Genomic DNA, 13,598 nt, shown 5'->3' on the forward strand with positions numbered 1-13,598 from the left:
TTAGCAGCAGCAGCAGCTCAAAACCAGCTGAAAGGAATTTAACACTATAGTAGTGTTTACTGTACTACAGTTCCCATGTAACCACAGACATCATATTTAGGTGATTGGTTTGGTGACCCAGAATAGAGCTTCTCTTAAGTGAGAAGTACATGGGAAATCCTGCAGTGTTCTCCCTAGAGCCTGGGGATTTAGAGCCCTTGCCAAAGGATGTTGAGGCTACAGTTTTGCACTGCTGACTGACAGGGCTTCTGGTTCCTCTATTTCCTTGCTTTGTTTCTGAGTAAATTCCCTCTGAGCCTGAGCAGAAGAGGAAGTGTTATCTCTATAGGAGATGATAATAAAAGCAGTTAACCTAGTGGTGTAGTTTTCTGGGTTAAATTAAACAATACAATTGTAAGCACTGTGTCCAGATGATACATGTTAAGTAAGTGTTACCTGCTGCTCTTAGTGGTGTTGCTGGATTCCCCTTGTCAGTCTTCATGCTGTCCCATCTATAAAAATGATGTAATTACTCACATGGTTTGAGTAATTTCTTTCCTTTTCTTCCCCCCTCTCTTTCCTTTTTTTAAAGTTTCTACTTCTTCTCGAAAGGCATTGAAATTGTCCCACCTAATCCATGGTCTCTTGTGGCTCCTGGGCAGTTGGGGCCCTGGGAGATGAGCGAGCACTGTCACTTGAAGACCACTGGCCTTGGAATACCTGGGCGTCTCGATGGGCTCGCCACCCAAGACCTTGAACAAGTCATAGAACCACTTTGGGCATTGCTCAGTGTGGGGATCTTCAAAGGAAGATCCTGCAAGGTCCTAATGAGATCTTTAAACCTATGATTCTGTGTATTGATCTTTATCTTGATTTCCATTTTTCAGTATATAATCCCGATTCTGGTTAGTTTACTTAAAATGAAAATTCCACCTGTTTGTTCTTATTTTAGAAATATACCATAAGTATGGATTTTGTAAGAACATTTGAACGGCAATGTGGATCACAGGCCAGTGTAAAAAGATTAAGAGCACATCCTGCCTATCACAGCTTCAATAATAAGTGGAACTTGCCTGTTTATTTTCAAATAAGGTCAGTAATTTATTCCCATCACCTCCACCCTTCTGAAATAGAATGTGAACACCAGTTCAGATGGACTGAACTCCATCTCACAGCCCCTTCCTGGAGATCATCATATTATTCCTCGGGAAACAACTTAAAGCAGAAAGGCGCAGGAAGTATCATGATTGCCCAAGTTCTGGCTTATACGACAGAAGGATTAAGCTCTACTCTTCTGTCATTAGCACGCTGAGAACGCTGGACTCCAGGGAGCGAGGCCAGGCCCAGCTCCATTCCCAGGTGCTATGTCTCCATTCGCCACGAAGAGGGTCACCCAGCAGCTCTTCCTCTCCATTTTCCTCGTTCATCACTTGCTTCAAATAGCAGACCTATCCTTCATCTGTAGTTTTGCACATCTGTAACATTTTTATCCTCAGAGGGAATCAGGAAAAGTATTCTTTCTTGAATATTGTTTGTAGCTGATTCCATCCATCAATTTATAAGAATTGTAGTTACAATTTATAAGAATTGTAGTTATTATTTTGGCTTCCTTTATAATCGTGGTGAGTGTTCTGGAAAATGGTGACACTTTCCTTCCGGATAGCATAATGATATCACCAGTGTCAGTAAGTGGTCCTGTAGACAGTTTGGGGCAATTTAGGATAAATTCTTAACAATGTATGTTCCCCTAGAAAAATAGCTGGTAACATGGCCGTTCTTGCAGACTCTCTTGAATGAGACTCTCTTGAATGAGGTCACACTAAGTTCCTCCGTTAGTTAGAATGGTTCTTAAAGACTCGGAAGCTTTTTGTTTGAATTGCTGGATGCTTTCATTAATTATAATGCCGTCCTTCCCTGGAGTTCTGAGGAATAATTACAGAGAGGGAAAAATATTAAATACCTTGACTTGTAATTACTTGCCATGATTGAGAATCTATATAATCATCTTTTGATGATGAAATCAAAGCTGTCAGACTGTTAGTATGGTGCTCTTTTACATACAATACTGAGCTTTATACTTAATTTTTCAAGGTTATATTATCATGTAGGTAAGAAATTAAGGATTTGTTTGTCTGAGATACTCATGGACTGCATGGGAAGTAACCGTTAGGTGCTGATCAAGATGTAGCCAGGGCAAGAAGCCCTTTTGGTTTGTGAGAAAAATTTAGAATGGTGAAGCATCATTCTATAGTGTAAGAGTGCAGTAGAGAAATGATATTTAAACTTTCCGTGTGTCCTGTAGTCTACGTTTTGGGTTAGATTGCTTTAGATATCTAATACCCATCACAGCCTGTACTCCTGTTTACTGCCTCCACATGCCTCTTATCTAGTCGTTTTCCCAGGCCCCATACCCCCAACTTGGTGATCTTGCCCTGTCACGTCATTCTGCCTTCCGGAGTCGTGGGCCCTGCAGGGTAGCACAGCCTGGCCTCAGCCCATTCTCCTCTCATCACAGGTTCTCTCAAAGCTGGTAATTGAGTCTTAAACTATGCTGAAACTCAGCCAGTCCCATGAAAGACATTTTTAATCTTCACCAGAGTTTAGCCATAAGCATTCAAAGGAATTGCTTAACTTTTCTGTGTAAATAGTTTTATTCAAAATTTATGAAATTTAAAAAGTTACGTTTGAGATACGAAGTGTGGAACCTGTTTTCAGTGCATTTGCTCTTTCCACTTAAAAAGAAATTCAAGTAATACTTTATAGAACACCATTCTGTTGATTTTTGTCAGTGGTTGGGTTATTTATTCTCTGGGATAACAGAATGTTCTGCAGACATGGCTAGTGTCAAAGCTGTATTGCTGTCTGATTCACTTCAGGGTCATTTAAAGTAAGCCTAAACGCCAGTAGGGTGGTGATGTTTCAAAAGATTTCTAGGAAGGAGTATCAGTACTAATACTGCACTCTCAGTAGCAATCAGACAGTCCCAGGTCTGACCCTCTGCCTACATCCCCATCATCTTCAGGAAAGAAGGCACGCCTCCCGCCACCACCATTCTGTGAGCACACGGGCACCCCTTCTGTCTCTGGTGCCCTGTTGTGCCAGCACTTCATTTGTTCTTACAGGAGTTTTGGAAAGCAGGGTTAGGAATTAGTTTTCATAGAAAGAGATTAAATGCACATCGGCCCCCAACAGCCTCAAATGGTAGTAAGTCAGTGGCTGCCTGGAAGCTGGGTGTTAGCCCCTTAAATGCTACAGGCAGCGTTACGTCTTTTTTGACTGAACTCTTGCTAGAATGTTCCATGCTCCCAGGATGGTCACCTGTGCTCTCTGTCTGCTCCATTCAGCACATGCTTCACAGGGTGTAGCTCCTTCACAGCTTGGAGTCTGTGTGGCACTAACGTGCCTTCCTTCCCCTCCACCCTCCTCAAGTTGTGTCCATGCATCAGTAGAGCCATGCGTGGGGAAGGGGGTGTGTGTCTCCAGATCATCCCCATACCCAAATGTAAAAGTTTAGGAGTGTTTGTACTTGGGGTTGCCTTTCTTACAAATCCTCTATCAAAAGTAGAATGGCATCCCATATACATGTGAAAAGTTAGCATAACTTTTCAAATTTCACCAAAGTAACATCTCACTTTGTTTATTTTCTAAGAAGTACAACCTAACATTTCAATCCTGGAAGTTACTGGCCAGCAAAGCTACTTGAGGGGCTGGTGCTGGGCTCCTGGAGGGCAGGGCGAGGGGGCGACTGGGCCGCACGACACGGACAGTTTAGTTTTAAGGATCTCACACCTGGTCACTCGTAACCTGCACATCTGTGTAAAAGGCATTAATTTAGGGGTCTGCTGCATTTGTTTCTTGCACTTTCTCGTTTGTGTGATTTTCAGATTGTTGTAGCATACAAATAGTTTTATCCTGTGTCTTTACTTACACTGAATTATACCTGTTCCTCTGATGGCCACAGAACTTCAAGCTGACCTCTCTTCACGCTGCATTCAGTAGGAACTGTGCCGCATCTTACAGAAACCTCCCTTCCTTGGGGCTGTGAAGGTTGCCTCTGGCTTTCCGCGTTCTGAACAATGCTGCGTTAGTGTCAGGCCTTTTCCGTGTTGAAGCTTACTTCCTGTGTTTTATGTATTAAATGATTTGGGCAAAAGGTGGGATGAGGGATCTGAGCCTAATGCAGAGCTGGCCTCTCTCCACTGCAGGGCAGCCCCTGCCCTCTCCCCCTCATTGTGCTCAGGAGCACCGCCTCCTTTGCGGTCTCCAATGCTCTCTTCTCTTCCTCCACTTCGCTTCTGTCACTTGTTCCCTCTGTGCCTCTGCCTGCTGCTTGGAGAAACTCGCCTTTTGCAGGCTTCGCGGGGCAGTTGCTGAGTTCTTCCCTCCGTGTGGGGAGCGGCTAGCTCCAGCGGTCAGGGTGACCCAAAGCCCTCTGCTCTCAGCCGCTCGTGCCTTTGAGGGCAGGGCTGCTGCTCTTTGTGTGAAGTGCTGCTGCGTCTACTCTCCAGTTTCCTGAGGATCAGTTTCAGAACTGCTTTTAAAAAGCATATAAGTACTATCGAAAAAACCAAGATCATCGATTAGGTAAATTGATGTTAAGTATGTTCAGAATTTATTGGTAGCAAGGGAACTAGGGGGTGACAGAAGAATGCATGGTAAAGAAAGTATGAGCATGGAAGCGTTGGTTATACAGGTGGGAAGGAGGATGCTACATAGGCAGCTAATTAAGGAAATAAATGCACACACAGTTTCATTTCACAGTCATAAAAATGTGTCCACATCAGATGTTAAAACAGAAGTCTGTGAGAAGATGGTATGCAATGGCAAATAGCCAGCAGAGAAAACAGAAAACCCATCGAGAAAGCAGATCCTGAGCCTCAGGGTGGGCATGCGGGTAGCAGATATTTGATGAGCACCAGGCAGAGACTTGTTCTAGTTTAACTGCCTATTTTCAGTGATATGTCTCAAGCTGCAAACGAAGATACAGAATATAGCTTCTCCATTTCTTAGTTTGAGGGACATTTACTTTCTTCTGATAGTGTGGAGGTAAGAGGACTGGAAAATCCAGTCTTATGGCCCAGAAGTGATTACCTGATTGTAGGTGGTGGGACTTGCCAGAAATGGCTTCCTGGTCAAGTCATTCAGATAAGTTTATTTCCTGCTCAGTAAGAAGAAAAGTCTGTGGAGGCCAGGCATCAGGGCTGCTGGGGCATCTCTGAGGCACTGGCCCTACGAGCAAGCAGGAGAAGGGTCCTATTGCCTGGGGTGGGGGCAGGTTGGGGGAGAGGCACCTGAAGCAGAGAAAACAGCAGTTTACACTCTTGTTTTTCTCTCAGATTTAGAGAAATAGCGGGATCCTTAGAAGCAGCACTCACAGACGTCCTGGAAGACGCACCAGGTAACGCCCTCACAGTGACGCAGGCGGTGGTTAAGCGGGTTGATCCCACTCACCAGGTCTTCTTGGCGGCCGGAGCGCCCGGGAGCTCTGAACTTCTGCTGTCCTCCAGTAGTGTTACTCGCTCAGCCATGTCCGACTCTTTGCAACCCCACGGATTGCAGCCTGCCAGGCTCCTCTGTCCCTGACATTCGCCAAGCAAGATTACCGGAGTGGGCAGCCATTCCTGACCCAGAGGTCAAACCCAGGTCTCCTGCATTGCATGCAGGTTATATACCATCAGAGCCAGCAGGGAAGTAAGTTAGACCCTGAAGATATAGTTTAACTTCTTTTTTAAAAAAGGTTTATAGAGCTTCCGGCTGTATAGAGACGATGTAAAGGATGCTTTAAGAACATGGGAAGGAGACCATATTTTCGTTTCTGAATATAATGTGTCAAGGGGATATAACCCCTGCTGTGCTTAAGTGACAGCCTTTCTTGTAGCCATGTGGCCACCCTCCACTTCCCTCTCAAGCTAAGGTAAAGGATCAGAATGACCCTTCCCTCCAGAGGATGACTCAGCCCGGACTGCTGCCTCAGGCCTCCAGAGCCCTTGGGCCAGTCCTGGGACAGGGGGCAGAGACTGGGCTCAGCCTACACGTTCCAGACACGTTTGCATCAGGCATGCTTTAGGCGTCCCTGCTGACTGCCCACCTAGGTGGCTGTTCCTGTAGCCACAAAGCTCCACTCCACTGTGCTCCCTTTCGTGCAGCCAAGTTCCATCTAAACTGAGCTCCTTTAGCCTCAAAAGTTTATTTTCAGCTGTCTTTGGAAAAGTAGCCATGTGTAATTGACTTCCTATGTTTAAATAGCGTATTCAGGAGTGGAAGAGAAGACAGGACAAGTCCAAAACCAAAGATTAAACCCTTGCAAGTGACTGCCACTCCAGTTCGCATTTGCCAGTTTATTATAGAGTGCCTGTTAACCGACTATTTCTGATTGTTGTATATGTTTAATGTGTATCGAATGCCTGGGAGAAGGAGTCATGTAAGATTAGCAAACAGCATTACACGAGAGGTGTAGTGGCGTGCCCGCCTTACGGCGTCCTGGCTGTGCACGCCACCTCCTAGTAGCGTGCCCGCCTTACGGCATCCTGGCTGTGCACGCCACCTCCTAGTAGCGTGCCCACCTTACGGCGTCCTGGCTGTGCACGCCACCTCCTAGTAGCGTGCCCGCCTTACGGCGTCCTGGCTGTGCACGCCACCTCCTAGTAGCGTGCCCGCCTTACGGCGTCCTGGCTGTGCACGCCACCTCCCCAACTCTTTCTGACCTCATAGGATTCTTCAGAAGGTCACTGGCTTCACTCTTGGCTTCTCCGCTGAAGATTTTAGCTGTTAGCCCTTCTGCTGCGACTCCTTAACTGTGCGTTTTTACCTCTAGCTGGGAGCCCGTATCGCCTTTTGGCTTCTCATAGGACGTGGAGCAGCCTTCAGAGGTGCTGGTCTGACAAGATGTTCTTGCCGCTGCTGGCGCATCGTCTGTGGAGACTGACGCTGCAGATTCTGGCGCGGTACTCCATATTTGTCAAGGAGGTGAGGGCTGGCTGGTGCTCATCCCTAATCAAGACTGAAATGAATTAAAGATAGGTTAAGGAAACGTGCCAAGATTTTTAAAGCCCACGTGGTCATGAGAGGTTGATGCAAGGGCTATAGTCCAAATTCCCAAGTTTCCATCCTTTTCACTCTTGTTTATGTGACCTTTAGGGGCATCAGTCATCACATATTCATTGCTTCGTCTTTTTGAAAAGCACCGCATTGACCTTATTTTCCTTGAGGAAAACCAGAATCTTTGTATGGTGCCTCCAATACAGAGGCACCATAAAACAGAGATGATCGTTTTAATGAAGATGATAAAAATATGCATATTTTTTCCTTAATATTTGGAAATTTAAAAACACCAAATGGCTGAGATTAGAAGGTTGTAAAACTGATTAACCTTCCCTTCGTTTCAGAAACCCTTTTCAGCTTGGATGTATTAGGTATTCACATGCCCATGATGATTGGTTAGTTTTTGTGCATAAAGTCACAGGAACATTCCTGTGGTCCAGTGCTGAGCACCCGGCCCCACCTGGTCTGTTCCAGGTCTTAGAGATGCCTGCACAGACAGCTCAGGGACAGACACACACCCCGGCCAGTGCAAGGTGATGAGTATAAGAGAGCATGAGCAGAAGTTTAGGAAAGATGACATGGAGAAGCCATCATCCACGGACACGAAAGCACTCTGTCAACTGGAGGAGAGTGTTTCAGTGGAAAAAGCACAGGCTTCAAGTCAAACTCAGACCTCGGCCCTGCTGCTCTTTAATTTCACGGTCTTAGGGAAATTGGCTGAATCTCAGATTCTTCGTCTGTAAAATAGGAAAACAGCTTCTACATGTGCTTGTTGTGAGGAGTAAAGAGATTTCTTGCCCAGCAAACTGATAACGAAGGTGCCCAGCAGATAATGGTGCTCCATCCGATCTCAGTAGAGCCCCTGCCCTGTGCAGCTGTTCACGGAGATCGTGCAGTTCCTGGGACACCGTGGACTTGATATGATTCTGTGAGGCCTGGGCTTGCTTCATCACCCCCAGCAAGATGCCAGCCAGTGATTATTCTTACACCTAGAATATTCCATTCTTTTCTCGATGCAAGTGCTCTTCTCTTAGGTTTTTTCCCTTGTAGCAATCCATTATGCAGAGAACATTATGCCATTTGTATTATTTGAAGCATGATTGAGGTTGAGACTTTTATTTTTTACCCTTATGATGATAATTTATCAAGTAAATACAGTGAATTGTTTACTTTTTAAAACCTTCGAGGTTCCAGATCTTAATCTCCCTTGAGTTTCGGGACCTCTTGCTTGATTTCTGACTGTCACGTAAGTCAAGGAGGGGTGCACACGGGGCCAAGTGTGTCCTGCCCCTGCTTTCACACCTGCCTGGAGAGGCGGGACGCGGTGTCCTTTCACGAGTTACTTTCACTTAATACTTTTGTGTTGAGTTACATGCTCATGTATCTTGCAGGTGGAAACATTTTATCACTGAAATCCTTTTTCAGCTTTTACTCAGGCCCATCTCTAATGAAAGTGCTAAGGATGTTAAAAAGCCTTTGGTAACTGGCAGCAAAGATCTTTCTATCACCCAAGGAAATTGCGAAGACCAAGCAAGTGGCCCTTCTGAAACAAAGCCCATCGTCTCCGTTTCCAGCACTCAACTTGTCTATGTGGTCACAGACCTGCACAGGCTTCAGGAGCAGGTAAGCCTGTGTTGCAGAGGATTCTAAGTGGGGGGTTCAGTGTTCTCACTGTCTGGCCTCATGGGGTTTAGACTTGTGGGCCCAGGGCCCCTGAGAGAGAGCATCCATTTACTTCCCTGCCCGTGTTGCCTCCACCCCTGACGGGCATGCTCTCCTCCTTGGGTAGCAGCCTGTCTACAGCATGCCTGCCTGGAGCCCTGGCTTCCCCTGAGCAGTGACGCCACAGGCCAGGAGCAAGCCAGGCCCTCATTAGCTCAGCTTACTCTGTGGAGCCATGGTCTTTAATGGGTTGGATTCCAATTATTTCTAGTCTGCTTACCCAGTACTTATACTTTAAAAGTGCTGAATGATTAAAACGTCTTCCTATTTCCTCCACATAGGTTTCATGTTCTTGCTTTTACCATTAACAGAACTTTGTTTAAGAACAGAATGTGTTTAAGTGCTGTGATACTTATTTCTGCTTTTTACAGGTTTAAGTGTTTTGTGGCGCTTGGACAAATACTGTATGTGTTGAGCAAAAACATGGTCTTTATCATAAGGTTTTTTTGGTATTGAGGGAAGCTACAGAATAGCGTTAATAGCCATGAAAATATGATTTTCCTTGTCGTTGAATTATTTTCTAGTGAAAGCATTAATTAAGAATTTTGTTTTCTTCCAATGAAAGTTATTGAAAGTTCCGAGTTTAGTTTTATCATTAATTAATAACATTCTGGAGCTGTAGGTGCATAGAGAATTGCCTCCTCCTTTGACTAATAAAAAGTAACTGAATATATAAAGTGCATATTTATTTCAGCTTCCAGAACTCTTAGAAACAATCAAGCCAAAACTTGAAGTGATGGGCTTTAAGAATTTTTCCTCCATCTCAGGTAAAAATGAGTCTTTAGATTCAGCAAATCTTTGAATAAGAAATAACTTAATAGAATTTTGGAGACTAGGATATATTTAATTATCAGTTTTCTCTAGTTGTAAATCCTTGGTTGTTTCTGTATTCTGTTCTGTGATTTTTAACTTCTCTGAATGAAATATTTTAATTCTAATGATTTGATTTGGTTTATTGTATACTCTCTTTAGGCCTGGGCCTGAATAGAGTGATAAAACACATCTTTCCATCTCCGCAGCAGCCCTGGAGGACTCCCAGCTGTCTTTGTCTGCCTGTGTACCCGCCTTGAGTGAGAAAATCACCCAGGACTTAAGTGAGTCTTGCTTTAGTCACCTGAAAAGTGCCCTGGAGGTCCCCAGGCTGTACCGAAGAACCAATAAGGTCAGTGCACTCATTGACAAGAATTCTGAGGTGGGGAAGTATGTATCAGGAAGGCCAGAGAGGGAAGAAATGGTTAAGCGAGAACAGAAGTAGGTTCTCCAGGGGAGACTCCATCTCATTCAATTATGAGAAGATGGCCAGGGCCTGGGCACAGACATAATTTAGGTAGCTGGACTTAGGCAGTGTGGACTTTGGGCCTTGAGGGAAAATAGTATTTTCAAAGAAAGCATTTTAATAAAACATTTTAAGTCCTGCCCTTCTTTTGGTCTTCATAGTCTATATTTGAGAAGATCTGAATTTACCTTATTTCTTTTATATTGCCATTGGAAGTATCTGCTTCTGTCTTTTACTGGATATGGTATAAAAGCGTTACATTAAAAGATATTAAAGGTATTTATAAAGTGAAAAATTGAGCTTATACTGGTATTCAAAGTCAAATTCTCCTTTGTCTTCACTTTATAGGATAGGAATTGGGGAATTTGTTTTTAGCAGTGTTTTAGTTTTTCTCTTGAACTCTCATTTTCAAGTGTTTATATTCATTCTATTCTTGCTAGTTCTTATTTTGCTTCTAATTTTCTTTTCTCCTGGTTGTAAAGTTGGATTTTAGTTTACAACTAAAGTTATTCCCAGGAGCTGTGAAAATGTCCCACAGCATTGTGCTGTTTTGGAATATCCTGGAGTTTCCACACGCACACCCAGTGCGGGGCCTGGTCTGCTATTGCTGCTACTTCTCCCATCCAGCTCCTGCTCTGGATGCAGGGGGCAGCTGGGCTGCGTCCTGAGACGAGATGAGCTCATCTCTGTGGCTATTCTCCTTTTCCTTTTAAAATCTAGGACATACAGCAGAATTTCCACCTCTGGGAACATCAGCAAGAGTATCTAATCTCCTGATGTTCTGGTCTGAAGTGGGGAGACAGACCTATTTTAGTTTGCCAAATTCATTACTTTTCCTTTAGGAATCTACCAGCTTTCCCTTTGTCATCAGCAGGGTGTTGTTATATTTACCAAGGGCTCGCCTCGTGGGTCAGTGTGCTAAACGCTTTCTACTGACTTTCGTCATATGAAGTGAGTGCCAGTGCCCTGATGTACAGATAAAGAGACCAAAGTAAGCAAACTGGATCCTCACTTCTTAAGAGCTGGTCTGTTAAGCAGCAGCAAATGGTCACTGGTCGGAGCTGGTCATAAATGCATGGTCTCAAAACTTGGCCCCGCTCACCTCCTGCCCAGTACGCACACACAAAATCAGACCTAGAATTAACAAAGTGGCCAGGTGATTTGTGTGAACACAAGGTTAGGGAACCTGAGTCCGGTCAGCTCCGGGCATCGTCCTCGGTGGCTCCCTCTTGGTCTCCAGGGTCTTTCTGTAGACAACACTTGAACGTGTCTCAACTGGTACCTTAGTAATGTCCTTTTGAACATGAGGTTGGAGTAACTTACTTTCTCTTTTTCTGTTCATCTTTAACCTCTACCACCATTACCCAGGAGGTGCCCGTGACAGCCTCCTCTTACGTGGACAGCGCTCTGAAGCCATTGTACCAGCTTCAGAGCAGGCACAAGGACAAGCTCAAGCAAGCCACGATTCGGCAATGGTTAGAAGCCACCCTCTCTGAGAGCACGCATAAGTAAGTCACTTACAAGTAGACTGTTCTGGACCTTCTTAGAAAAGTCCTAAGTCAGAGGTCACTGGGGTCATCACAAGTGGTTGTCGGTAGCCTCGTCACTGGACGAGGCTGGATGTGGGCACCCAGTCTCTTCCCATCTGTGCTCACTCCACCCCAGCCAAGGCTCTGCCTGGCCTGCAGCCACGCCAGCCCTGCCTCCCACAGCTCACATACCTCTGGGGACCCAGGCATATCCCACAGGCCCCTGAGCGCGCTGCCTTTGATGTCCTTAATGTCACTCCATGTAGGGATGTTCTGCAGGTCTAGGCACACTTCTCCTTTCAGGTCCTGTTTCCTTTTTCCATAATGGCTCCGGTCATGCCGACAGTCAGCAGACTTGCACTGGGGAGACCAGGGTAATCAAGGAAGCAAACATGTTCCTTGTGGGGTGTGATTGTAACTCTTACAGGGTTGCTGTCAAAGCCTCAAGCTAATGAGACTAGAGGTCTTCAGTCTGGTTGAATGTCTCTTCAGTTCTAATTCAACCAACTATTTTCCCCGAATCCAGCATTGAGTTACATCAAAATATATTATTTGATTTTGTTGTTGAATTTTAATTATTAATTTTGCAATAATATTTTGTTTCTACTGCTTATGAATTAAGCAGCATTTGTGAGTTAATTTAGAACACAGCAACGAGTTATAATGCGGTTTCTGTTGGCAAATGTATTCTAAATGCCAGGTAACCAGCTTGTAAATAAAATTTTTAAATATAGCTCATTTATAATTTGGAAATCATTTTGAAGGCAATTAGTTTTATTTAAAATTTTTGAAATACTGTTACTCTTTAAAAATGATGAGCTGTTCCTAGAACTGATTGTAAATGAATTTGCTAATTACATTTGGGAAATGAGCTGCTGTTCAGCCTTGATATAGGAAAGACTTTGGCCTGTGATTTCTCTTAGTGCTCAGGACGGACATTTTAAACAAAATTCATATACATAGTTCTTAAATTCTGAGGGAATACAATGCTAGAGAGTCGAGACCCTGTTTTTCTTTCAGTCTTAAACAATATTGACTATGGCTGATCTTTTATTGGAATTGAATTTTTAACTAAAAAAATCCCTTTTTTGGTCCACAAAGCTCGTGGGTGTGTTTGGTACTACGTCTCTTTGACCGCTGTGTCTTATGTTCAAGGTACTATGAGACTGTGTCGGATGTCCTGAACTCTGTGCGGAAGATGGAGGAGAGCCTGAAGAGGCTCAAACAAGCCAGGAGAACCACTCCTGCCAGCCCGGCTGGGCTCAGTGGCGGCGGCATGAGCGATGATGACAAGATCCGACGGCAGCTGGCCTTGGACGTTGCGTATTTAGGAGAGCAGGTGACCCGAGCACCGCTGCGCTTCCAAGGGCCCTGACTGCGTTCCAAGGGCCCAGCAGGCACCCGGCGATGACTGGGAGGGACCAAAAGCTCATTCCCGGGGCTAGAAAAGAGGGCCAGGGCCCCAGACACTTGGAGGAGAAGGATGTGCACCCAGCGAATATGAGGAGGAAAAAGCAGAGTTTTTGAGGTCCAGTGAATTGACATTCTGTTGGCTTGCTGGCATTTATGTTCCCAAAGCTGCTGGGACATGAGCCCATAGGCAGAGATGGTGCCTTTTGGTCCAGTGTCTAACCCGTGCTTGATATGGCATTGGTGCTGGCTGTCGGAGGATCCTTTGAGATATTTGTTAGTTTGGCTTTAGAATAACTAGAGAAGCATTAGGCCATTGATTTCTCCTTGTGGTGCTTGAGAAATCATCTCAGCACAGTTTCTTTGCCTCCCTGCCTGCGGTTTTTAGGTTTTCTGTAAAACACAAATTTTGGTGTCACACAGTGGAGGGGTGGACAGTCACGTAGGCATCGTCACATGTGTGCAAGTGTGGGTCCTACGCAGGGCCTTCCATCCTTACTGAGTGTCAAACTCTTGAATGTTCAGAAACTGGCTTTCTCAAGTGCTTAGGTTTTCTGTAGCAATAAATGCTCAAGAAAGACCTTTTTAAAATTGCTATTTATTTATCTTTGGCGCACTGGGTCTCTTGCTGCTCGTGGGCT

At 44.8% G+C, this 13,598-nt stretch overlaps 1 protein-coding gene across 4 annotated transcripts in view; it reads left to right on the forward strand.

The window, feature by feature from the left end:
* COG2 (component of oligomeric golgi complex 2) overlaps positions 1–13,598 on the forward strand; it is a 62,866-nt gene that overhangs the window by 47,562 nt on the left and 1,706 nt on the right. For 2 of the 4 annotated variants that reach the window (XM_086382577.1, XM_086382575.1), the window contains 8 exons: positions 932–1,071; positions 5,316–5,377; positions 6,794–6,945; positions 8,446–8,643; positions 9,437–9,509; positions 9,762–9,904; positions 11,387–11,526; positions 12,703–12,886. In XM_086382577.1, coding sequence (XP_086238703.1) covers positions 932–1,071; positions 5,316–5,377; positions 6,794–6,945; positions 8,446–8,643; positions 9,437–9,509; positions 9,762–9,904; positions 11,387–11,526; positions 12,703–12,886 — 1,092 coding nt within the window. The remainder of the gene's footprint in view (positions 1–931; positions 1,072–5,315; positions 5,378–6,793; positions 6,946–8,445; positions 8,644–9,436; positions 9,510–9,761; positions 9,905–11,386; positions 11,527–12,702; positions 12,887–13,598) is intronic. The other 2 variants (XM_086382578.1, XM_086382576.1) reach the window with 1 other exon arrangement.

Source organism: Bos grunniens, chromosome 28, assembly GCF_055505025.1.
Source record: "Bos grunniens cultivar Pamir isolate PY7600 chromosome 28, Bosgru_T2T1.0, whole genome shotgun sequence".
NCBI lineage: Eukaryota > Metazoa > Chordata > Mammalia > Artiodactyla > Bovidae > Bos > Bos grunniens.